The sequence below is a fragment of the Pseudophryne corroboree genome, chromosome 6, assembly GCF_028390025.1.
Source record: "Pseudophryne corroboree isolate aPseCor3 chromosome 6, aPseCor3.hap2, whole genome shotgun sequence".
NCBI lineage: Eukaryota > Metazoa > Chordata > Amphibia > Anura > Myobatrachidae > Pseudophryne > Pseudophryne corroboree.
Window position 1 is genome coordinate 483,571,721 of NC_086449.1, and position 25,849 is coordinate 483,597,569.

The 25,849-nt window shown below is 43.6% G+C and overlaps 1 protein-coding gene across 2 annotated transcripts in view; it reads left to right on the forward strand.

Moving 5' to 3' along the window:
• The window catches only part of DOCK4 (dedicator of cytokinesis 4), an 803,151-nt gene that overhangs the window by 257,742 nt on the left and 519,560 nt on the right, over positions 1 to 25,849 (forward strand). For both annotated transcript variants that reach the window (XM_063927278.1, XM_063927279.1), the window contains exons 7-8: positions 12,678 to 12,762; positions 22,625 to 22,776. In XM_063927278.1, coding sequence (XP_063783348.1) covers positions 12,678 to 12,762; positions 22,625 to 22,776 — 237 coding nt within the window. The remainder of the gene's footprint in view (positions 1 to 12,677; positions 12,763 to 22,624; positions 22,777 to 25,849) is intronic.

The following is a 25,849-nucleotide window of genomic DNA, read 5'->3' on the forward strand; positions in this document are numbered from 1 at the left end:
GTAGGTAGTATGTATGTTCTTGCTATCAAAGTGCATTACCTTACATTTATCTATATTGAACCTCATTCTCCATTTTGCTGCCCATGCTTCCAGTTTAAATAAGTCGTTCTGAAGAGACTCTGCATCTCCCTGCAAATTTATAACCTTACACAGTTTAGTATTGTCTGCAAAAAATTACTCCATGCTCTCTCGACCTACCTCTAGATCATTTATGAAAATGTTTAACAGTAGTGGTCCAAGTACAGACCCTTGTGGCACACCACTTAGTACGTCAGTCCATTTCTAAAAAGTTCCATTTACCACCATTCGCTGCTCCCTTTTATCCAACCAATTTCTAACCCAAGTGCATATTGTGCTCCCTAGCCCAAGTTCTCTTAATTTATAGATAAGTCTCATGTGAGGTACTGTATTGAAAGCTTTAGCAAAATCTAAAAAGATTTCATCCATCTCTTTACCCTGATCTAGGTTCGCACTTACTGTTTCATAAAAGCCTATTATGTTAGTTTGACATGCTCTATCCTTCACAAATCCTTGTTGGTTCCTATTAATAACCTCATTGGCTTCAAGGAACTCCCATATACTATACCTTTAAAATACCCTCCAGTACTTTCCCCACTATAGATGTAAGACTTACTGGTCTACAATCACCCGGTTCAGATTTACTTCCCTTTTTAAATACTTCTGCTATACGCCAGTCTTTCAGTACCATGCCTGATGTACAGTAAGTGAGTCAATGAAAATCAAATATAGAAGTCTTGCTAATTCAGAGTGCAGCTCCATGAGAACCCTTGAGTGAATTCCGTCGGGACCAGATGATTTATTAATCTTAATATTTTTTTAATTGGTCACAGACTACTTCCTCACTTAAATAAGCATTTAGCAGTGGGACATTATCATTGCTGAGGTTATGCGTAAATCACGTATCTTGTTCTCTCTTGTGAATACAGATGAGCAAAACCTGTTTAATTTTTCCACTATGTCAATGTCGGTTTTGATTAGGACGCTCAACTTGATTTTTCGGAAGCCTATACTCCTTCTTTAATCTGTTGCTGTTGATGTATTTAAAAATTTTTTGGGGGCAAATTACTTTCTTTTGCTATTAGCTTTTCCATTTTGATTAGTTGATTCAGTTTCAATTAGTTGAAGTAAGTAGTGATCATTTAGTGTGTTTAAAAACTTATTACCCCTAGTAGTTTTACATGAGTCATTTGTCCAATTAATCTTTAGATAGTTAAAATCTGTTACCGGTCTATATGCAATTGATACCCATAAAGCCCCACAATATTTCCCGTCCCATCGCAAATGTCTTCCTTTTTATCAGGTTTTAAAAAAGGCTTTACATAGAAACATATCCCTCCACCCCTTTTATTTAATCTATCTCCCCTGAACAACGTATAAACCTCCAGATTAACAGTCCAATTATGAGGTTCGTCCCACAAAGTTTCAGTAATACATATAATATCATTGTTTGCTGGAAGGACTTCTAGTTCCCCCTTTTTCCCTGCAAGGTTTCTAGCATTAACATACATACAATTAAGATTAGTATTCCCTCTTATTCTAGGAACATACTTTTCTGTATGCATTGTTGGCGATCCATATTCAAAGTTAATTTGCGTTTTGGTAATACCCTTGTCGGCTGCTCTTTCCCTCCACCCTTCTCCACCCTCATTCAGCTCACTACCTCCATCCTTACTATTCTCACTACTTGACCCATAGCTTCTAGCTAAACCCTCCCCCCAGACACCTAGTTTAAAATCTCCTCCAACCTTCTAACTATCCTTTGGGTTAGCAGCACTGCTGCTACCTCCTCATTCAGGTGCAATCCATCGCAACAAAAAAGATGGCGCCTGACGGAGAAGTCCGCCCAGTGTTCCAGGAATACAAACCCCTCTTTCCTACACCATATCTTAAAATATGACTTGATCATATCTAAAAACACATATAATGAAAATGATAAATGAAGCACATTTGATTGTTTATGCTCTGTTAGAAATAAAGTGTGTTTTGGATAAGAAAGAAGTGATCTGCCACAGTGCACTGATTCAGAGGCACACACAGTGCCGATGGTCATGTAATTGAGGGCATGCGTTACTCTGAGTGTGCACACAAAGATGCTGCTGTCATTGACTCAGACAGTATTAGAAAGATGGGGAAAAGTGATGGGCATGGGCAGCAGCATACCGCCTCTGAATCAGGCCAGTGTGTTTCTGTGGATTAAATATTGAAAGTTCTGTGGCAGGTTCCCAAATGCTGTCAGTGCTCTTTGCGGTCTCTTCGTGCCATTGCTCCCATTGCCCGCTCCTACGTAGACCGGTAGTGGCACACTGACGGGAACTGGAAGTGGCATGACGGTACTTAAAGCTAGGCATTCTCAAAAGCGAGTTTCATGCTGTAAAGCACTTTGTCAAGGGGTGAATGTGGATTGTCCATAGAGGGGTATAAACACCCTATGTACTTAAGCTTTATTGGCACCATGTGAGGTTTATTACAGCTGGAAACCAGTGGATATATTTACTAAAATGCTGGTTTATGGAAGTGGAGATGTTGCCGATAGCAACTAATCAAATTCTAGCTAATATCTCTGCAGTAGGTGCTAGATAAATGATAAGTATAATCTGATTGGTTGCTATGGGCAACATATCCACTTCTATGAACCTGCACTTTAGTAAATATGCCCCCAAGTGCTTAAGAATGACTATATTGATGTTACAGTTTTCTTGTTATGCACCATTTTTGTGCACAGAAGTAATATAGAACCTTTAAACATTCTGATAAGTCATAATATTACAGTTGTATACAATAAAAAGCCTTTCTTCTCATATGAGTTAAGTAATCATAAACTCACTGGTGATTTAATTGCTTTGCATTGCAGCAGAAAAAGAAACATCCCATTTGGTAAATGAATGCCCCATTAATCCAGTTATTTATGCTGCTTTTGTATACAATAAGTGCAAACAGTGCATGTTTTCTTTTTTACTCAGCACCTAAATTGAGTGCAGTTATATTAATTATGGTTGTCATCATCATATACTGTATACAATAGGAAATAATTTTAATTTGAGACATTAGTAAATTTTACCATACTGAAGTGTGTACGTTATGATGTTAGGATAAATGTGTGGTGACCAGGTGAATATACTACAGAATGAGCTCACGTTGGGGGTAACACGTTGGGGGTAATTCTGAGTTGATCGCAGCAGCAAATTTGTTAGCAGTTGGGCAAAATCATATGCACTGCAGGGTGGGAAGATATAACATTTGCAGAGAGAGTTAGATTTGAGTGGGTTATTTTGTTTCTGTGCAGGGTAAATACTGGCTGCTTTATTTTTACACAGCAATTTAGATTTCCGTTTGAATACACATCTCCCAAATCTAACTCTCTCTGCACATGTTACATCTGCCTCCCTTGCAGTGTACATGGTTTTGCCCAACTGCTAACAAAATTCCTGCTGCAATCAACTTGGAATTACCCCCGTTGTTCTGTAGTAGAATTCAGAGCCAGAGCCGTAACTAGGATGGTGTGGACGGTGATCAGCGCACAGTGTATATGCCCTGTGGGCAGAGACCCGGTCATGTCCACCAGCAATCACCTATGTACTATGAGCAGCTGCCAGCTGTACCACTGCCCGGTCTAATGTATGTAGCGGTTGCATCTGGCTCCTTTTTCCGTGAGCTCTGTCCCGTCTCCTGCAATGTCATGTGGGACTAGGAGAGACATCATAACGTCTCTCCTAACCCATTCCCATAGTGCCATGCGCCAAGGAGCTGCAGTGTTTGGGCGGGCAGCAGGACTGGAGGGCCAGGATTCAGGCAAGCCAGCATCTAAGTTAAGGAACACTGATTCTGTAGTGCTATATGTGCTGTGTGGGCATAATGTGTAAGGGCACTACTACTGTGTGGGTGTAATATGTAAGGAGCATTGCTGTGTGGGTGTAAGTTGTAAGGGCACTACTACTGTGTGGGCGTAATGTGTAAGGAGCATTGCTGTGTGGGTGTTATTTGTAAGAGCATCACTACTGTGTGGTGTAATGTGAATAAGTTACACTACTGTGCAGTATAATTTGAATTGGTGGTACTGTGGTGTGGCTATGCCCCTTTGCCAAAGGACCATTCCGTTTTCTCTATCGTCCTAGTGGATGCTGGGGTTCCTGAAAGGACCATGGGGAATAGCGGCTCCGCAGGAGACAGGGCACAAAAAGTAAAGCTTTAGGATCAGGTGGTGTGCACTGGCTCCTCCCCCTATGACCCTCCTCCAAGCCCCAGTTAGATTTTTGTGCCCGGCCGAGAAGGGTGCAATCTAGGTGGCTCTCCTAAAGAGCTGCTTAGAAAAGTTTAGCTTAGGTTTTTTATTTTACAGTGAGTCCTGCTGGCAACAGGATCACTGCAACGAGGGACTTAGGGGAGAAGAAGTGAACTCACCTGCGTGCAGGATGGATTGGCTTCTTTGGCTACTGGACATTAGCTCCAGAGGGACGATCACAGGTACAGCCTGGATGGTCACCGGAGCCTCGCCGCCGGCCCCCTTGCAGATGCTGAAACAAGAAGAAGGCCCAGAATCGGCGGCATGAAGACTCCTCAGTCTTCTTAAGGTAGCGCACAGCACTGCAGCTGTGCGCCATTTCCTCTCAGCACACTTCACACGGCAGTCACTGAGGGTGCAGGGCGCTGGAAGGGGGGCGCCCTGGGAGGCAATGAAAACCTGTTTTTGGCTAAAAATACCTCACATATAGCCTCCGGGGGCTATATGGAGATATTTAACCCCTGCCAGAATCCGTTAAGAGCGGGAGACGAGGCCGCCGAAAAAGGGGCGGGGCCTATCTCCTCCGCACACAGCGCCATTTTCCCTCACAGAAAGGCTGGAGGGAAGGCTCCCAGGCTCTCCCCTGCACTGCACTACAGAAACAGGGTTAAAACAAGGGCCATGGTAAAAAAAAAAATGGTGACTTCCTTCGAAGCAATTCCAGTCGGCAGATTTCATGCAAGAACTTTTCAGTGGGATCTGCTGGACAAATGGTCCGGATCGCATCTTCAGATGCATCAGCGGATAACCCTATATCCAAGGACAAGGGTGTCTCTCCTGTGGTGGTTACAGAGTGCTCATCTTCTAGAGGGCCGCAGATTCGGCATTCAGTTTTGGATGTTGGTGACCACGGAGGCCAGCCCGAGAGGCTGGGGAGCAGTCACACAAGGAAAAAATTTCCAGGGAGTGTGATCAAGTCTGGAGACTTTTCTCCACATAAATATAGCTAAGGGTAAATTTATAATGCTCTAAGCTTAGCAAGACCTCTGCTTCAAGGTCAGCCGGTATTGATCCAGTGGGATAAAACATCACGGCAGTCGCCCACGTAAATAGACAGGGCGGCACAAGAAGCAGGAGGGCAGTGGCAAAAACTGCAAGGACTTTTCGCTGGGCGGAAAATCATGTGATAGCACTGTCAGCAGTGTTTCATTCCGGGAATGGAAACTGGGAAGCAGACTTCCTCAGTAGGCACGACCTCCACCCGGCAGAGTGGGAACTTCATGAGGAAGTTTTCCACATGATTGTAAACCGTTGGGAATTACCAAAGGTGGACATGATGGCGTCCCGTCTGAACAAAAAACGGGACAGGTATTGCGCCAGGTTAAGAGACCCTCAGGCAATAGCTGTGGACGTTCTGGTAACACCGTGATTGTACCAGTCGGTGTATGTGTTCCATCCTCTGCTTTTCATACCTAAGGTACTGAGAATTATAAGACGTAGAGGAGTAAGAACTATACTCATGGCTCCGGATTGGCCAAGAAGGACTTGGTACCCGGAACTTCAAGAGATGCTCACAGAGGACTTATGGCCTCTGCCGCTAAGAAGGGACTTTTTCAGCAAGTACCATGTCTGTTCCAAGACTTACCGCAGCTGCGTTTGACGGCATGGCGGTGGAACGCCGGATCCTAAGGGAAAAGGCATTCAGGAAGAGGTCATTCCTACCCTGGTCAAAGCCAGAAAGGAGGTGACCGCACAACATTATCACCACATGTGGCGAAAATATGTTGCGTGGTGTGAGGCCAGGAAGGCCCCACGAAGAAATTTCAACTCGGTCGATTCCTGCATTTCCTGCAAACAGGAGTGTCTATGGGCCTCAAATTGGGGTCCATTAAGGTTCAAATTTCGGCCCTGTCGATTTTTCTTCCAGAAAGAATTGGCTTCAGTTCCTGAAGTCCAGAAGTTTGTCAAGGGAGTATTGCATATACAACCCCCTTTTGTGCCTCCAGTGGCACTGTGGGATCTCAACGTAGTTCTGGGATTCCTCAAAACACATTGGTTTAAAACCAGTCAAATCTGTGGATTTGAAGCATCTCACATGAAAAGTGAACATGCTCTTGGACCTGGCCTGGACCAGGCGAGTGTCAAATTGGTGGTTTTTTTCTCAAAAAAGCCCATATCTGTTTGTCCATTCGGACAGGGCAGAGCTGCGGACTCGTCCCCAGTTCTCTCCCTAAGGTGGTGTCAGTGTTTCACCTGAACCAGCTTATTGTGGTGTCTTGCGCCTACTAGGGACTTGGAGGACTCCAAGTTGCTAGATGTGGTCAGGGCCCTGAAAATATAGGTTCCAGGACGGCTGGAGTCAGGAAAACTGACTTGCTGTTATCCTGTATGCACCCAACAAACTGGGTGCTCTGGCTTCTAAGCAGACTTTTGCTAGTTGGATGTGTAATACAATTCAGCTTGCACATTCTGTGGCAGGCCTGCCACAGCCAAAATATGTAAATGCCCATTCCACAAGGAAGGTGGGCTCATCTTGGGCGGCTGCCCGAGGGGTCTCGGCTTTACAACTTTGCCGAGCGGCTATTTAGTCAGGGGCAAACACGTTTGTAAAATCCTACAAATTTGATAACCTGGCTAAGGAGGACCTGGAGTTCTCTCATTCGGTGCTGCAGAGTCATTCGCACTCTCCCGCCCGTTTGGGAGCTTTGGTATAATCCCCATGGTCCTTTCAGGAACCCCAGCATCCACTAGGACGATAGAGAAAATAAGAATTTACTTACCGATAATTCTATTTCTCGGAGTCCGTAGTGGATGCTGGGCGCCCATCCCAAGTGCGGATTATCTGCAATACTTGTACATAGTTACAAAAATCGGGTTATTATTGTTGTGAGCCATCTTTCAGAGGCTCCGCTGTTATCATACTGTTAACTGGGTTCAGATCACAGGTTGTACAGTGTGATTGGTGTGGCTGGTATGGGTCTTACTCGGGATTCATAAATCCTTCCTTATTGTGTACGCTCGTCCGGGCACAGTATCCTAACTGAGGCTTGGAGGAGGGTCATAGGGGGAGGAGCCAGTGCACACCACCTGATCCTAAAGCTTTACTTTTTGTGCCCTGTCTCCTGCGGAGCCGCTATTCCCCATGGTCCTTTCAGGAACCCCAGCATCCACTACGGACTCCGAGAAATAGAATTATCGGTAAGTAAATTCTTATTTTTCCAGCGCACGGAGCTATTCAGTTACTGGTCAGTTTTCATGTGCGGTAAGCCTACAGCTAACTCGCGTTAACCCATAGCTTCAGGGTTAAGTGCCCGAAGCTATGGAGTTGCCCCGTGCGGTAAGCCAGAGATTACACTTAATGCACTAAATTAGTGACAGTAATTGAATAGCTCCGCCACAGCTGCCCCTTAATTGCTTACCTGCACAAGTAGTCATATTTAAATATGATCTATATGAGTAATGTATGAAGCTGGCATATTATCTGTCAGTTTCATGTGTTCATGTCACAAGAATTCCATTTATTATTGTGAATCTAGACTCCAGCACTATTTTACTAAGATGATGGATGCACTGATGGAAAATGAAAGTTATTATTTCTATATTCCAACTGTATAGATTTAGTTTCTAGGCTCATGCTGTGCTGTTGCTTGGTTTTATGCAGATCCCCCTAGGATACAGTATTTATTATTAATGTGGTGGTTGCAAAACTGAATGCCATTCTAGAGAATTCTTGTCACTTGTTGGAAAATACCAGTTTCAATGTAATGTTATAATGTTTATCTAAATACGGAAATGTTGATTTCTAGATTTTTGAACAATTTTTAATTTGTTTTATTCTCAATAATGTACCGTGTTATTTACAACAATGCACTTTGCTTTACTGTTGTTTTTCATAATGGGACATTGTGAATTATGTCTACCATAAATGTAAGATTAATGATTTACAAAGCCAGTAGTAATGTAAGTTATTTGATCTGTGAAATACATGGCGGGGGGGGGGGGAATTCAATTAGCCCTGGAAGTGTAAAGGATCCAAAAAAGAGTAGCCTCAAGCTTTTTCAGACAATTTTTTGCGCCCGTTACATTTTTGGTTTTCGTACGTTAGAAAGTAGAATCCGTGATAAGTTCACAGACCTATGTGTTAACACGGCTGGCATCGCAAAAAAAGGCTAGATTTTCCGGAGCCTGCTGAGGTCCCGAAAAAAAATAATTCACAATACGAACTGCTGGCAGGCTGCATTCGGGAGGCTAATAGGATAGCCCCAGGAGATCAATTAGCCTGTGGCAAATTACAGAGTATCTATCATATATACTAAGAACTCCACTTATGTGCAAAGACATTTTCAGTTTTTCCACAATTAAAAAAAGTAGGGATTACTAGTGTAATTACTCTTTTTTTTCCCTCCCTCATCATAGTAATGTATGAAAGTAAGAATAGGATTGAGAAAAAAAAAAAAAAAGTTGTTTATCCCTGTTTGTACTTCTTCCATGATCCAGTCACCTACTTTTATCTGCTTAATTGATGCTTCTGAAAAAAAAAAGACAACAGTACCTGTTTTTTGTCCCATTTGTCACTATATTACAGCTTTGTATATGTTAAAGTACTGATAATTAAATGTTAATAGAAGCATTACACCTGTTAAATACTGAATCTAAGGGGTATATGCAATTGCGGTCGAATTCCCGAAATTGTCGAATTTCGGGTCATTTTGGCAAAAAACAAAAAATCGTCAATGCAATTCAGTGCTTTCCGTCAAAAAAACGGACTTTCAAAATTCGACTTTTTGAAATTCGACTTTTTGCAAATTCGACTTTTCTGCAATGATACAAGTGCTGCAATTCGACAATAGCATATTCAATTCAAGTTTGGAAATTCGACAGCAGTGCTTTTAGACAGTAAATTCGTCATTTTCAATCCGCCACACTTTGGAGGGTGAAAACAATAAAAAAAAATTTAAACATGTTTTTTTTTTGGTGTTTTTTTTTTGGGGAATAGCATATCTATTTATATTAGAAGGGATTAGGTACTTTTTTTTTTTTTTGGAGGCACAAGTATTATTTATATATTTTTTTAAATATTATTATTATTATAATTTTTTTTTTTTTTTTTTAGTGCTGGAACGGTAAAATAATAAAAAAAAATGGCGTGGGGTCCCCCCTCCAAAGCATAACCAGCCTCGGGCTCTTCGAGCTGGTCCTGGTTCTAAAAATGCGGGGAAAAATTGGGCAGGGATCCCCCGTATTTTTAAAACCAGCACCGGGCTCTGCGCCTGGTGCTGGTGCAAAAAATACGGGGGACAAAACGAGCAGGGGTCCCCCGTATTTTTCACACCAGCATCGGGCTCCACTAGCTGGACAGATAATGCCACAGCCGGGGGTCACTTTTATACAGTGCCCTGCGGCCGTGGCATTAAATATCCAACTAGTCACCCCTGGCCGGGGTACCCTGGGGGAGTGGGGACCCCTTCAATCAAGGGGTCCCCCCCCCCCCAGCCACCCAAGGGCCAGGGGTGAAGCCCGAGGCTGTCCCCCCCCCATCCAAGGGCTGCGGATGGGAGGCTGATAGCCTTGAGTAAAATGACAAGAATATTGTTTTTTCCAGTAGTACTACAAGTCCCAGCAAGCCTCCCCCGCAAGCTGGTACTTGGAGAACCACAAGTACCAGCATGCGGGAGAAAAACGGGCCCGCTGGTACCTGTAGTACTACTGGAAAAAAAATACCCAAATAAAAACAGGACACAGACACCGTGACAGTAAAACTTTATTACACACTGCCGACACACACATACTTACCTATGTTCACACGCCGACATCGGTCCTCTTCTCCATGTAGAATCCACGGATGCCTGAAAAGAAAAGATCAATATACTCACCTCAGCCAGGGTCCAGAGATAAATCCACGTACTTGGCAAAAAAAGAAAACGGACACACGGACCACCGGACTGAAAGGGGTCCCATGCTGACACATGAGACCCCTTACCCCGAATGCCGGGACACCACGTGACTCTTGTCACTGAAGTCCCTTCAGCCAATCAGGAAGCGCTACTTCCGTGGCGCTCACCTGATTGGCTGTGCGCTGTCTGTGCTGTGACAGCGCATCGCACAGCTTTCTCCATTACTTACAATGGTGGGAACTTTGCCGTCTGCGGGGGTTACCTGCGGTCAGCCGCTGACCTGCGGGTGACCTCACCGCTAGCCGCAAAGTTCCCACCATTGAATATAATGGACGGAGCTGTGCGATGCGCTGTCTGACAGCTCGGACAGCGCACAGCCAATCAGGTGAGCGCCACGGAAGTAGCGCTTCCTGATTGGCTGAAGGGACTTCAGTGACAGGAGTCACGTGGTGTCCCGGCATTCGGGGTAAGGGGTCTCGTGTCAGCATGGGACCCCTTTCAGTTCGGCATGGTCCGTGTGTCCGTTTTCTTTTTTTGCCAAGTACGTGGATTTATCTCTGGACCCTGGCTGAGGTGAGTATATTGGGGGTAATTCCAAGTTGATCGCAGCAGGATTTTTGATAGCAGTTGGGCAAAACCATGTGCATTGCAGGGGAGGCAGATATAACATGTGTAGAGAGAGTTAGATTTGGGTGTGGTGTGTTTAATCTGCAATCTAATTTGCAGTGTAAAAATAAAGCAGCCAGTATTTACCCTGCACAGAAACAAAATAACCCACCCAAATCTAACTCTCTCTGCAAATGTTATATCGGCCTCCCCTGCAGTGCACATGGTTTTGCCCAACTGCTATCAAAAATCCTGCTGCGATCAACTTGGAATTACCCCCCTTGATCTTTTCTTTTCAGGTATCCGTGGATTCTACATGGAGAAGAGGACCGATGTCGGCGTGTGAACATAGGTAAGTATGTGTGTGTCGGCAGTATGAAATAAAGTTTTACTGTCACGGTGTCTGTGTCCTGTTTTTATTTGGGTATTTTTTTTCCAGTAGAACTACAGGTACCAGCGGGCCCGTTTTTCTCCCGCATGCTGGTACTTGTGGTTCTCCAAGTACCAGCTTGCGGGGGAGGCTTGCTGGGACTTGTAGTTCTTCTGGAAAAAACAATATTCTTGTCATTTTACTCTAGGCTATCAGCCTCCCATCCGCAGCCATTGGATGGGGGGGACAGCCTCGGGCTTCACCCCTGGCCCTTGGGTGGCTGGGGGGGGGGACCCCTTGATTGAAGGGGTCCCCACTCCCCCAGGGTACCCCGGCCAGGTGTGACTAGTTGGATATTTAATGCCACGGCCGCAGGGCACTGCATAAAAGTGACCCCCGGCTGTGGCATTATCTGTCCAGCTAGTGGAGCCCGATGCTGGTGTAAAAAATACGGGGGACCCCTACTCTTTTTGTCCCCCGTATTTTTTGCACCAGCACCAGGCGCAGAGCCCGGTGCTGGTTTTAAAAATACGGGGGATCCCTGCCCAATTTTTCCCCCGCATTTTTGGAACCAGGACCAGCTCGAAGAGCCCGAGGCTGGTTATGCTTTGGAGGGGGGACCCCACGCCATTTTTTCCCCCGGGTTTTTCCCGTTTTTTCCCGTTTTTTAAAATCGCGGCAAAATCCGGCAAATCGGCCGTTTTTCGCCCGCGGGACTGTCGAATCCGTTTTTCATTGAATATGGTGAATTGTGTCGAATTTAAAAACGGCGATAATTTGCCGCGATTCGCCGTGAATTGCATATACCCCCAATTCTCTTAAGCATTTTTCAAATTGTGGCGATCAATACTCTGATTTTACTGACATAGTTATAGTAATACATGTATGTGCCTTAGTTGATTCCATTTTTACATACAACAATATCTTGTAATAGAAAATGTTAGTGTACTTGTGTCTGCATTTGCTGGAGCAAACAGTGATGCAATATAAAATTTGGGGGCATTTTTGGATTTAAGTCTCTGTCTGCATATATAATTTTTTATGTCAAAGAATGGATATCTTTTAGGTACTACTATATACTTGAGATTGTAGGCTCTTACGAGCTTATCCTTTGTCTTACTTTAATAATCTTCAACTGTACCACATCCAGCAGTCTTCTGCCAGCTGATACTTATTCCAGTGTCATCTGCTGATGTAACTATGTTTATTTACCCTGTACTTGTCCTATACTGTCATCAACTGTAAGTTGCTGTTTTCCTGTTAGATTATTTATGTACTCTGTAATTGGGAGCTGCGGAACCCTTGTGGCGCCATATAAATAAAGGATAATAATAATAATATACTGTGGTACAAAACGTGTACATATTTTATTGCTTTCTGTGTTAGTACGTTTGATGTTTGTTAGAAAACCCCAAATGAGGTAAATACACAAGTCTATGAACTCAAAGTGCTTTTTTAGCTGTTTCTAATGCTGGGAGGAGTGTATTGGTGAGCTTCTAGTATCATGTGGGGCAACACACTGTAACTTGCTATTTAAGGATGTTTTGATTTTCTTCACATTTTATAGGCAGCTTGGACTAGATTTGGTTCCAAGGAAAGAGTTTGCTATGGTTGATCCAGAAGACATTAGCGTTACTGAATTATATAAATTGGTAAGTAAGTATGAGTGAAGTGTGTGTGTGTGTGTGTGTGTGTGTGTGTGTGTGTGTGTATATAATATAATATACTTTTTTTTTTGTGTGTGTGAAATATTTGTCTTTATACTGTATGTGTCTCTGTTGGTTCACTTTGTGATCAGATCTTTCAGGTTATCAGATCTTTCTGGATGTCGTGGTATTGATCATACCCCTAGCTGGACAAATTACCTGTCCATACAGTGCATCCGATAAGTATTCATAGCGCTTCACTTTTTCCACATTTTGTTATGTTACAGCCTTATTCCAAAATGGAATAAATAATTTTTTCTCTTAAAATTCTACACATGATACACCATAATGACAATGTAAAAAAAAGTGTTTTTCAGATTTTTTCAAATTTATTAACAATAAAAAAAACTAAGAACTCACATGTACATAAGTATTCACAGCCTTTGCTCAATACTTTGTTGATGCACCTTTGGCAGCAATTACAGCCTCAAGTGTCTTTGAATATGATGCCACAAGCTTGGCACACCTATCTTTGGGCAGTTTCACCCATTCCTCTTTGCAGCACCTCTCAAGCTCTATCAGGTTGGATGGAAAGCATTGGTACACAGCCATTTTCAGATCTCTCCAGAGATGTTCAATCGGATTCAAGTCTGGGCTCTGACTGAGCCAATCAAGGACATTCACAGAATTGTCCTGAAGCCACTCCTTTGATGTCTTGGCTGTGTGCTTAGGGCCATTGTCCTGCTGAAAGATGAACCGTCTCCCCAGTCTGAGGTCAAGAACTCTCTGGAGCAGGTTTTTATCCAGGATGTCTCTGTACATTGTTGCATTAATCTTTCCCTCTATGCTGACTAGTATTCCAGTTCCTGCCACTGAATAACATCCCCACAGTATGATGCTGCCACCACCATGCTTCACTGTAGGGATGGTATTGGCCTAGTGATGAGAAGTGCCTGGTTTCCTCCAAACATGATGCCTGGCAGTCACGCCAAAGAGTTCAGTCTTTGTCTCATCAGACCAGAGAATTTTGTTTCTCATGGTCTGAGAGTCCTTTAGGTGCATTTTGGCAAACTCCAGGCGGGCTGCCATGTGCTGTTTACTAAGGAGTGGCTTCCGTCTGGACACTCTACCATACAGGCCTGATTGGTGGATTGCTGCAGAGGAATGATGTAGCTCTGTCAGAGTGACCATTGGGTTCTTGGTCACCTCCTTGACTAGGGTCCTTCTCCCTCGATTGCTCAGTTTAGACGGCCGGCCAGCTCTAGGAAGAGTCCTGGTGGTTTCCGAACGTCTTCCATTAAGGATGATAGAGGCCATTGTGCTCATTGGGACCTTCAAAGTAGCAGATATTTTTCTGTACCCTTCCCCAGATTTGTGCCTCGAGACAATCCTTTCTCGGAGGTCTACAGACAATTCCTTTTGACTTCATGCTTGGTTTGTGCTCAGACATGCACTGTCAAGTGTGGGACCTTATATAGACAGGTGTGTGCCTTTCCATATCATGTCCAATCAACTGAATTTACCACAGATGGACTCCAATTAAGCTGTTGTAACATCTCAAGGATGATCAGTGGAAACAGGATGCACCTGGGCTCAATTTGGAGCTCCATGGCAAAGGCTGTGAATACTTATGTACATGTGATTTCTTAGTTTTTTATTTTTAATAAATTTGCAAAAATCACAAAAAACTTTTTTCACATTGTGATTATGGGGTATTGTGTGTAGAATTTTGAGGGGGAAAAATTAATTTATTCCATTTTGGAATAAGGCTATAACATAACAAAATCTGGAGAAAGTGCTGTGAATACTTTCTGGATGCACTGTAGTTCCGAAATGTTACAGTGTATATTGGTCTGTCTCCAATCTTCCAAGTAATTGGCTTTGGTTAATGTTTTGTCTCCCACAACTTTGTAGAGTGTACTCTTACTTAGGGGGTAATTCCAAGTTGATCGCAGCAGGAAATTTTTTAGCAGTTGGGCAAAACCATGTGCACTGCAGGGGGTGCAGATATTACATTTGCAGAGAGAGTTAGATTTGGGTGGGTTATATTGTTTCTGTGCAGGGTAAATACTGGCTGCTTTATTTTTACACTGCAATTTAGATTGCAGATTGAACACACCACACCCAAATCTAACTCTCTCTGCACATGTTATATCTGCCTCCCCTGCAGTGCACATGGTTTTGCCCAACTGCTAAAAAATTTCCTGCTACGATCAACTTGGAATTACCCCCTAGTTACTTAGTAACAGCTTTGGAACATCCCTAAGTTTATAGTGCCCTTCATTGAGGATGTGGGAGAAAATTGTTTTTTGTACTAACCTTTTAATCTTTTTCTCTGAATACATTTGGGAGACAATGTGGTACCACCCTTCATGGCTCTTTGGTTACAGTAAGGCTGGGTACACACTATGCCGATAGATCCACCGAAAGTAGCGGTCATTTTAGTAAGCATACACACTTACCAATTTGCTGCTCAGTATGCAGACATCACAACGGGGTGGGCTTTTGAATTTGCCCGCACAGCATGCAGTTGGCAGGTTCCCGTACACACAGCCAGACATGCCAATATATCTACAATTCTTTATTTTGGTCTTATCCTAGTGACCTTGTTAATAAAGAAATAAGTAGCTATTGCAAGGAGGAATTATATAGGGCAGGGGCTACTTTACAAATTAGTTTTATCATGTACAGTGCTAAATGCTGCAATGCACATTTTGTGTTAGTAGTAACCCCAAATGATTTAGAGAAAAGGATTTAACCAGAAGTACAAAATTCTTTTTTTTTTTTATCATAGACCCTCTAATTGTTTGCGGTACTTACCATTCTTTATCACCGCTTATCACAGTGATACAGAATGTTGTACCACTGCAATTTATGAAATTTGAATCCTCTACATTTTTAAAAACAATCTTTACTTAATGTTCCAATGCAAGGCTTCTTTATATTGAGAAACTGGAAACATTACTAAGCATGCCTAGTAAACATATTTTATTTATTGGCAGTTATTTATATAGCGCGCACACATTCTGCAGCGCTTTACAGAGGATATTTGTCCATCAGTCAGTGCCCCAGTACAGCTTACACTCTGTATTCACTACTACATGCGCACACACACACAAACGGTAAAGGTTAACTTTTTGCCAGAAGCCAATTAGTCTATGCTAAATAAGTAACATTTTGGATTGTGGGAGGAAAGCAGTGCCCTTGTCTCAATACTAGGCATGTGCAAGCCAATAAGGATAAGGCCAATAAGGATCGAGTACTCATGATGCCATCCTAAAATTACATTACATTTTTAGCCTACTTGATTTGACATTTAACTCGAACACACACTTCTCTGTCCCTGTAGCCTGTTATGAGAACTTTGATATAATGAGAGACTGGAGGGACCACAGGAGAAGTCTGTGATTTGTAGGCAGTTTTATTCTTGTTAAATAGAAAGAAGCAGTAATAATGTAAAAAAACACTATATAAAGAGGGTTATCATTGCTTGATATAAAGATCCCATAAAGATGTACTGCATTAATACGTTTGGATACATACAACTATTGATCCCTACTGTATATGTTGAATCCATATCCTTATTTGCCACTTACTATTAAGAAAATGTAGGGGGAATTCAATTAGCTACAGTAATTTACCATAGGCTAATTGATCTATATTGAATTAGCCCTGAAGGAAGCCCGCAGGCTGCAGTTAACATTAATTTTTTTTTTGAGCCTGAACTCAATAAGAAAATCCTCGATAACTGGCCCATTTTTGGTTGCCATGGAACGTGTTAACACATTGGTCTGGGAACTTATTCCAGATTCTGTTGTTAATACTAAAACTCGTTGCGTATGATAAATGGTGCTCGCGCCGGCTTTTAGGTGCTAAGGAGGTAGCCCCTGATGATACAATTAGCCGTGGTAATTGACCGTGATTAATTGGATACCCCTCTTTAACGTACCTTCTGTATTATGAGTGCAAGGATATTTACCTACAATAAGTTTATTTGAAGTGTTTAAGTGAAATGCATGACCAAATTAAGTGATCTTTCTGACAAACGAATACTTAATTCCTGTGAACCTGGCTGCACACAAAACAGTCACCAGCCATTCAATCTCATTATCTTTTCTCTTATGTCGTAGTGGATACTGGGGTCTTGTACTTTAGTACCCTTGGGGTATAGATCGGGTCCACTGGAGCCTAGCACTTTAAAAACCTTTAGTGTGTGTGTGTGTGTGCTGGCTCCTCCCCTCTATGCCCCTCCTACCAGACTCAGTTAAGAAAAATGTGCCCATGGAGCCAGGTGTATTTCTCTGGAGTTCCAGAGAGTTTCCTTTGTTTTTATTTTAGTTAATTATTATCAGGTAGCTTTGGTTGGCAGCCAGGCTACCTGCTTCGTGGGACTTGGAGGGGGACCGAACCAACCTCCTGAGGGTTAATTGTACGTAATCCCAGCTGACAGGACACTGAGCTCCTGAGGTACTTATCACACATAGTTAGTATGTGTGCCCACACCAGCAGCTAGCTGCCACCCTCTAACAGATGCCGAAGTATAAGGTGCGATGAGTGTTACACTGGGGTCCCGGTTAGCGGGTCCCTGGTGCAGTTTTAGCGGCAAGTTACGTGGCGTTCACGGGCCCAGAGCTGCGGTGCCTGCTGTGGACAAACTGATGCCCCTCAGTGCTCACTGTCACAAAAAGGCATTGTGTGTACTGTATGCATATTATGATGTTATTTCTAACATAGCCAGTATATACTATTCATCAGGGACTATTCTACTATTCATCAGGGACCGCACGCCATTACAGGCGGTGGGGCTTCCCGAAGCGGCACCTGAGGCGGGAAGGCGCCATTTCCTGCTGCTGCGGATCAAGGCTGCATGCACGCTGCTCCTCCAGAGACGCACGCTGCTACAGGTCTCTATGTTTGTACCAGGGGGTTATAGGGGTGAGCACGCCAGCGGTAGCACTGCTGCACTACTGTCAGGTCATACACTTAGTTACACATTGTACTTGTACTGCTGTGTTTTGTGTGCTGGTGTCCGCTCCTCAGTATCACTCCAGGGGCTCTCTAGGGTCTGTGTGGAGGTGTTGGTCAGTGGGCAGCGCTGTTTATACAGTTTTGTAAGATGTCTGTGGACATGGTAATGTATGCTGCTTGTAACTCAACCCTGACAAGTTCACAGGCACCTGACTGGCTAGATAGTTTTAAAAGCATGATTCAGAATGTTAATTCAGAATTAGCTGCAGCTAGAAAAGAGATACAGGTATTAAAACACTCTATTGATTGTGTGGACAAAGCAGCAGATACCAAGAAGGCTTCTCAGCCTCCTCTAGTGGTTTCACATAAATGCTCACTGCCACAGGTGCTCCAGTCTGATTCTCATTCTGATCAGCCTGATGTAGATGATGATGATATGGATGAGGACGGCTCTCTGTCCCCAGTGGTGAAGGCCCTCATCTTTGCTGTGAGAGAGGCTCTTCACATACCAGATCAGGAGTCAGAGCCAGATGAGGAGTTGTATTTTAATGTTAGACCAAAGACCTCAGCAACTTTTCCTGTGTCTAAAGCGTTAAACTCCCTGGTCAAGGAAGCATGGTTAAACCCTGAAAAATATTTGTAAAATTCCTCAGTGGTTTTTAACTACTTTTCCCCTCCCAGCTGAGGAAAGGAAGGTATGGGAAAACTCCCCTGTCAGTCGATACGTCTGTATACAGACTATCTAAGAAATTGGTACTCCCGGTGCCAGGATCTATATCCCTAAAAGAGCCAGCTTACCATAAGATTAAGACCACGCTCAAGGCAATATATACGGCAGCAGGCACAGCACAACGCCCCACAATTGTTTGTGGGTGGATTTCCAGGGTGGGTAGTCAAGTGGTCAGATAATGTTATTGATGGTTTAGACTCTCTGCCCCGGGATGAGGTCAGTACTCTGCTGCAACATATACAGGATGCTGCAAATTTTATGAGTGAGGCTATTAAGGAGTGGTGAAAGATAAATGGCCGCACTACTGCTATGGCTGTTTCGGCGCGCAGAGCTCTGTGGTTACATCAGTGGTTGGCAGATGCTAATTTCAAAAAGGGTGTAGAAAATATTCCCTTTACAGGTGATGCCTTGTTTGGAGACAAATTAAATAAATGGATCTCCAAAGCAACGGTGGGTAAGTCTACCTATCTGCCGTCTGCTGCGCCACCTGCTAGACGTTCTTACACAGGACCCTCCTTGCAGTCCTTTCGTGTGGCAAGGTTCAGAGGCAGGGGCCAAGGGGTCTCCACCACTCCCAGAGGATCTCATGGTAAGTCCCGTAAACCTGCAAATGCTGTCTCTCTGGACCAGAACACTGGATCCCCTGCCGCTAAGCCTTCCGCGTGACGGTTGGCCCAGCAGCAAGGCGACTTTCAGGTTAGGTGCTTGCCTTCAACATTTCGCCCACTTGTGGGCGGAATCCTGCTGGGATCGTTGGGTGAGGGACCTCATTTCCCAAGGATACCGGCTGGAATTTCAAACACTCCCTCACAGATTTTTCCAGTCGGGCTTACCAGCTTTACCCGCAGCAAAAGTTACCTTACGAGAGGCTATTCAAAAACTCTTGCAGACAGGGGTGGTGGTTACAGTACCGCCTCCGTTACGCAACAGGGGTTTTTACTCCAGTATTTTTGTCATTCCCAAACCAGACGGTTCGGTGTTCCCCATCTTTAACCTGAAGTCTCTAAACCAGTATCTGCATGAGTTCAAATTCAAGATGGAATCCCTGCAGGCGGTGTGTCCTGGTGTCTCTGAATGTCAAGGATGCTTACCTACACATTCTCATGTGGACCCCTCATTAGACTTACCACAGGTTCGCCATATTGGATGATCATTTCCAGTTTCAGGCCTTACCCTTTGGATTATCCACAGCTCCGAGGATCTTCACTAAAGTCATGGCGGAGATGATGCTGCAACTGTGCATGATGGGAGTAAACATACTGTAGTCCCCTGCTTGGACGATCTCCTCATAAAGGCTGTGTCCAAGGAGCGTCTGCTGCACAGCATCGATCTGATGACTCGCCTACTTACGGATAATGGGCGGATCCTAAATTTTCAGAAATCTCACCTGGAACCGACCCAACGTCTTCAGTTCCTGGGAATGATTCTGGACACAGTGTCTCATGGACAAGGCCTTGACTATCCAGGCTATGGTTCGCTCGGTGCTCAGTCCTTGCAAGGTATCCATACATCTTTGCATTCGATTACTGGGCAAGATGGTGGCTGCTAACGAGGTAATCCAATACGACAGATTCCATGCCCGTCCATTTCTGCTGGATCTATTGGACAAATGGTCGTGGTCTTACTTTCATATGCATCAGGAAGTGACCTTATCTCCGAAAGCCCGGATTTCTCTATTATGGTGGCTACAGGTTCCTCACCTGGTGGAGGGCAGGAGTTTCAATATCCACTCATAAACTTTACTGACAACGGATGCCAGCATCCGGGGTTGGGGGACTGTGACCCAGTGGGCCCAGTTCAAGGGGATATGGTCGAGACAGGAGTCTGTTCTGCCGATTAAACATCCGGGAACTCAATGCAGTTTACAATGCTCTTCTGCAGGCGTCTCATCTCCTGAAGGATCAGGCGATCCAGGTTCAGTCGGAACAACGCCACGGCTGTGACGTACATAAACCGACAAGGGGGAACAAGAAGCAGAGCGGCGATGCGGGAGGTGTCAAAAATCCTCCTCTGGTTGGAGGCCAACGCAAGGGGCATCTCAGCCATATTCATTCCAGGAGTGGACAACTGGGGAACAGACTTCTTCAGCAGGTACGACCTCCATCCGGGGAAATGGGGCCTACATCCCCAGGTGTTTCAACAGCTAATTCACCGGTGGGGCTGTCCGCAGATAGATCTGATGGCTTCTCGACTCAACAAGAAGCTATGCCGTTACTGTTCCAGAATGAGGAATCCACAGACTGTTGCAGTGGACGCACTGACGATGCCATGGAGGTACCAGTTTGTGTACCTGTTCCCTCCTCTACCGCTAATCCCAAAAAGACTAGGAAGGGAAAGCGTTCAGGCCATTCTAATTGCCCCGGATTGGCCGCGACGGTCGTGGTACTCGGACCTCCTAACCATGGCTCTAGAGGATCACTGGCCTCTACCTCTCCGAGAAGATCTTCTTCAACAAGGTCCGTTCGTCTATCCAGACTTACAGTGGCTATGTTTGATGGCTTGGAAGTTGAGAGGGAAATTCTAGCTAGGAAAGGTCTTCCCTCCAGGGTCATTTCCACCATGGTCCAGGCCAGGTAGATGGTTACATCGAAACATTATCATCGTATCTGGAAAAAGTGTGTTTCCTGGTGTGAGGGTAGTAAGTTTTCTCCCGTGGAATTTAGAATTTATCGTGTTCTACTTTTCCTACACGCAGGAGTGGATATGGACCTACGGTTAGGCTCCATCAAAGTTCAGATTTATGCGCTCTCTTTTTTTCTTCCAGAAACAACTTGCCATGTTGCCTGAAGTACAAACTTTCTTGAAGGGAGTTCTTCATTTGCAACCGCCCTTTGTACTTCCCACGGCTCCCTGGGACCTCAATGCGGTTCTGTGCTTTCTCCAATCAGACTGGTTTGAACCCTTTCATAGGGTGGAGTTAAAATTTCTCACCTGGAAGACGGTGAAGTTATTGGCATTGGTGACTGCCAGACGGTTGTCTCAATTGGGGGCCTTATCCTGTAAGAGCCCTTATTTGATATTTCATGAAGACAATGCGGAACTTAGGACCCATACTCAGTTCCTTGCCAAAAGTGGTGTCAGCCTTTCATGTGAATCAACCTATCGTGGTTCCAGTGTTGTCTGATGCGTCCATTGGTCCTGAGTCCCTGGATGTGGTCAGGGCCCTGAAGAGTTATGTGAAAAGGTGGGCTCGTCATTGGAAATCTGACCCGCTGTTTGTCCTTTATGATGCCTCCATGGTTGGTCGGCCGGCTTCTAAGCAATCTATTGCTCGCTGGCTTCGGTTGACCATCCAACAGGCATATACTTCAGCGGCTCTGCTTTGCCGATGTCTGTTCAGTCCAACTCTACAAGGTCGGTGGGCTCTTCCTGGGCGGCTGCGCGGGGAGTGTCGGCCCTACAGTTATACCGAGCTGCTACTTGGTCTGGTTCGAACACGTTTGTAAAATTCGGTTCGATACCCTGGCCAAGGATGACCTTCAGATTGGTCAGGCGGTTTTGCAGGGGTCTCCGCACTCTCCCACCCGTTTTGGGAACTTTGGGACTTCCCCATGGTTCAAGACCCCAATATCCACTAGGACGTAAGAGAAAATAGGAATTTAATACCTACCGGTAATTTCTTTTCTCCTAGTCCATAGTGGATACTGGGCACCCTCCTCAGTGCTTCGTTTCTGCTTACCTGTGTAACTGTTTGGTTGGACCGGCGTTGCGGTCTCATCATGTTGTTGGGATAGCGGTGCTATCCTGGTTGGGTTGGTGTTGCTATCCTCTGTTCTGGTTAGCGCCCTCCTTTCATTTATGGTGTGTGTTGGTTTGTTGCCTCACCACTGTTTTAATGTTTCTTCTCTCATATTATGTCCGTCTCCTCTGGCAAAGTTTTCATAGACTGAGTCTGTTGGGAATGACATAGAGGGGAGGAGCCAGCACACACATTACACACACTAAAGGTTTTTAAAGTGCTAGGCTCCAGTGGACCTGATCTATACCCCAAGGGTACTAAAGTACAAGACCCCAGTATCCACTACAGACTAGGAGAAAATAAATTACCGGCAGGTATTAAATTCCTATTTTATCATCATGTGTTTTCTTACTATTTGTTTTATTTTTGTATTTACTAGTACTAGTACTAGTATAGTTGAAAGTACATGACTTAATTTGTTCTTTGCACAGATGGAACACAGACATCGGAAAAAAGACACTCCAGTTCCAGCTAGCAGTCACCACCTGTTTGTGCAAATGAAGAGTTTAATGTGCTCAAACCTGGGAGAGGAGCTAGAGGTGATATTCTCACTTTATGATGGCAAAGAAAATCGACCAATAAGGTAATCCACATAATTTTAATAGTGAGAGTGGTGCATGGGTTACAGATCTCAATGTAGTCCATTGACCTTTTAAGCTGTTCTATTACCTACAGTAATTGGGAAATTTGACCAAATTTCTCTTGCCAGAGCCAACTGGGTTATTCCATGCAGTCATCTTTTTTAAAATATATATATATATATGTCTATCTATATATATATATATATATATATCTATATATATATATATATATATATATATATATATATATATCTATCTATATATCTATCGGTGTGTATGTATATATATATATATATATATATATATATATATAGATGAAAAAAAAGGGGGTAGACCTAAAAATAGCGCTATGTATGGAGCTCAACCTCAAGACGTACTCCCTGTTAGATGGAGTACAAAGATACAAATGCAAACAAAGGGTGATGTCTAAGGGAGCTTATGTAGAAACTGCTCAGCAGGAAGAGTGGCTACTCCTAATCAGCAGTGACTAGGAGTAGCCACTCTTCCTGCTGAGCAGTTGCTACATAAACAAAATTGTGGCCTATAGCGAATTCAGCATTATTGTGTTACTATTTTCCTTACCGAATTGGCATATTCAATACAAATCTAGCTGTGAATTCAGCGCATTTTTATTGCATCTGTTATTGCAAGCTTGTTTTTACTGATTTTTTGTGAGATTTATATGATCATTGATTGGTCACCCATTCTTTTATGTTCTTCCGACCTTTTGATAATGAGCCCCTGATGAAGTCCGGTTGGACGAAACGCGTTGGGTTTGGGTCGGATATGAGAACATCGGATATGTAATAATTAAGAAAACAACATTGGATTAACGAATTGTCCGCAATATACGGTTTCTATATCTGATGTCTGCATTTTAATTATGTCAGCCATTTGTCATTCACTGTGATTGTTCAATATTTTTATATAAATAAATCTGAATTTTTTAAGTGAATTGTGGTCAAATCCTGGAAGGTATAACTATAAATAAGCTCCCTTAGACATCACCCTTTGTTTGCATATATATATATGTATATATATATATATATATATATATATAGACTCGTATTTATTTTATCATCTTTGTATTTAGTTTCAACAGATTTTTTTTCTTCTGTTACAGTGATGATTATTCTTGCATACCCAAATTGCTGCAATTTTAGATCATGTTTAGTCCTACAATAGTCAGAATGACCTCTTTTATGATTAACAGATTATTCTTTGCTTTAAAAATGTCTCTTGGCGCTAATAGTGCATATAAAACCTTTAACAATCGAACCTTAATAGAGATAAAATTTAAATGAATTCAGCTGCTGAGTGTCAATTATACCTGTGTAAGCATAAACTTATATGAATCTCCTATTTCAAACAGGAGAAACAACTAGACGATACTGAAAACCACTCTGCACTATTGCTATCAATCAGGCTTTGAAATAAAGTGAAATCACATGTACACACAACATATTATTTAATAAATCAATTGTCTAGATTATTCTTTGCGCCCCTTCTGTTATGAACTAGTTGCATGGTCCATTTAATTTTATACATAATTAGTTAAAAACATGTTCTGTCTTCCTACATCAGTGTGGCTGAAGACTCTCAAAACACACTGTACTTCCACTTTTCTGCCTCTAAGGGGGCAATTCAGTTCCTAGTGATGGGATGTCAGAATATTTGACATTTAAGCTGCCCATTTTTAAAGCTGTTCACAGCTTCTGTACCTCTTCTCAGATATTTGACTTTCCTGATTTTATGTTCAACTTGATGTCATTAAATAGGGACGGCTTCTGGTGATTGTGCTGGCCAGCCTAGACAGGACTTTGACAACTTATTTCCTCACCTAAGTAGTTTATGCATGTCTTAGAAGTACAGTATGCTTACTTTTGTTGTCCTGCCCACAGGTGATAACCTGAAGCTGTAGAATATAGTAGTACCCTTTTTGTATGTTATTCCTTGCATTCCGTGTAACTCTCCAACAGTACCAGCATATAAACATTCCCATACCTTTACAGATCCTCAGCCATATTTGACAGAAGGTAGTGAGTTCTCCTCAATCATTCTTTTATTTTCTAACATACCGTATGATCAACCATTTGAGCCGAAAACTTCAAGTTTAGAAACCTAATGATCTTTTCAGTCATCCACCATACAAATGTCTGTGTTGTTTTGGCTGTTTCCTATTTGCCAGTATTAAATATGTCTTTCACCTTGCAACTATATAACTGTCTGCGGCCAGCATCCAGATGTAATTTTTTTTACTGTTGCAGATGGCATTGGTATTTGGTGTGTACTATTTACACCAGTGACATGGGGTAAGGTCTGTGGCTGGGGAGGCACCGGCTAGTATCAGAGCCAGATTTACTCCAATTACCACCCTATATATAGCTTATCGTTTCTGAAACTAGTACAGTAATAGGCACAGTGGGGCAACAAATGGCACAGGGTAATACATAGCATGGCGGTCACAGGGTAACAGATGACACAAGATGGCACAGGGTAACACATGGCACAGGGTGGCAGAGAGTAACACATGGTACAGTGTAATACATAGCACAGGGTAACGCATTACACTGGGTGGCACAGGGTAACACATAGCACAGGAGGAACAGGGTAACTGGGCACAGACTAATACATAGCACAGGAGGTACATGGTAACATACAGCACAGGGTAATGCTTAGCACATGGAGGAACAGGTTAATTAATACATGGCACCAAGGGCACTGGTTAAAAAAATGGCACAGGAGGGCATAGTATAACACATGGCACAGGGAAGCACTGCCAGGGGACTTTGTGGAGAGAGAGGAGAAGGGGGAAGTATGGGCACAGTACCTGGTGGTAACCAGCTGCTGTGTGACACCATGCACTGCAGGTGTACTGGGAGCACATACAGCTACCTCCTGTCCCAGGCTCCCGGCAAGAACTCAGTTGCTGCTACCTCTGCAGTGCTGGGTCCTTGGCTTCTGCTGCTGGACCCCCCCGGGAAGGAGAATAGATAGCGTGGTGCCACCATGCCCGCAGCGCAGTAATAATTTTAAAAAGGTTCTCCAAACAGTATAGTGTTGTTGGTTGGTTTT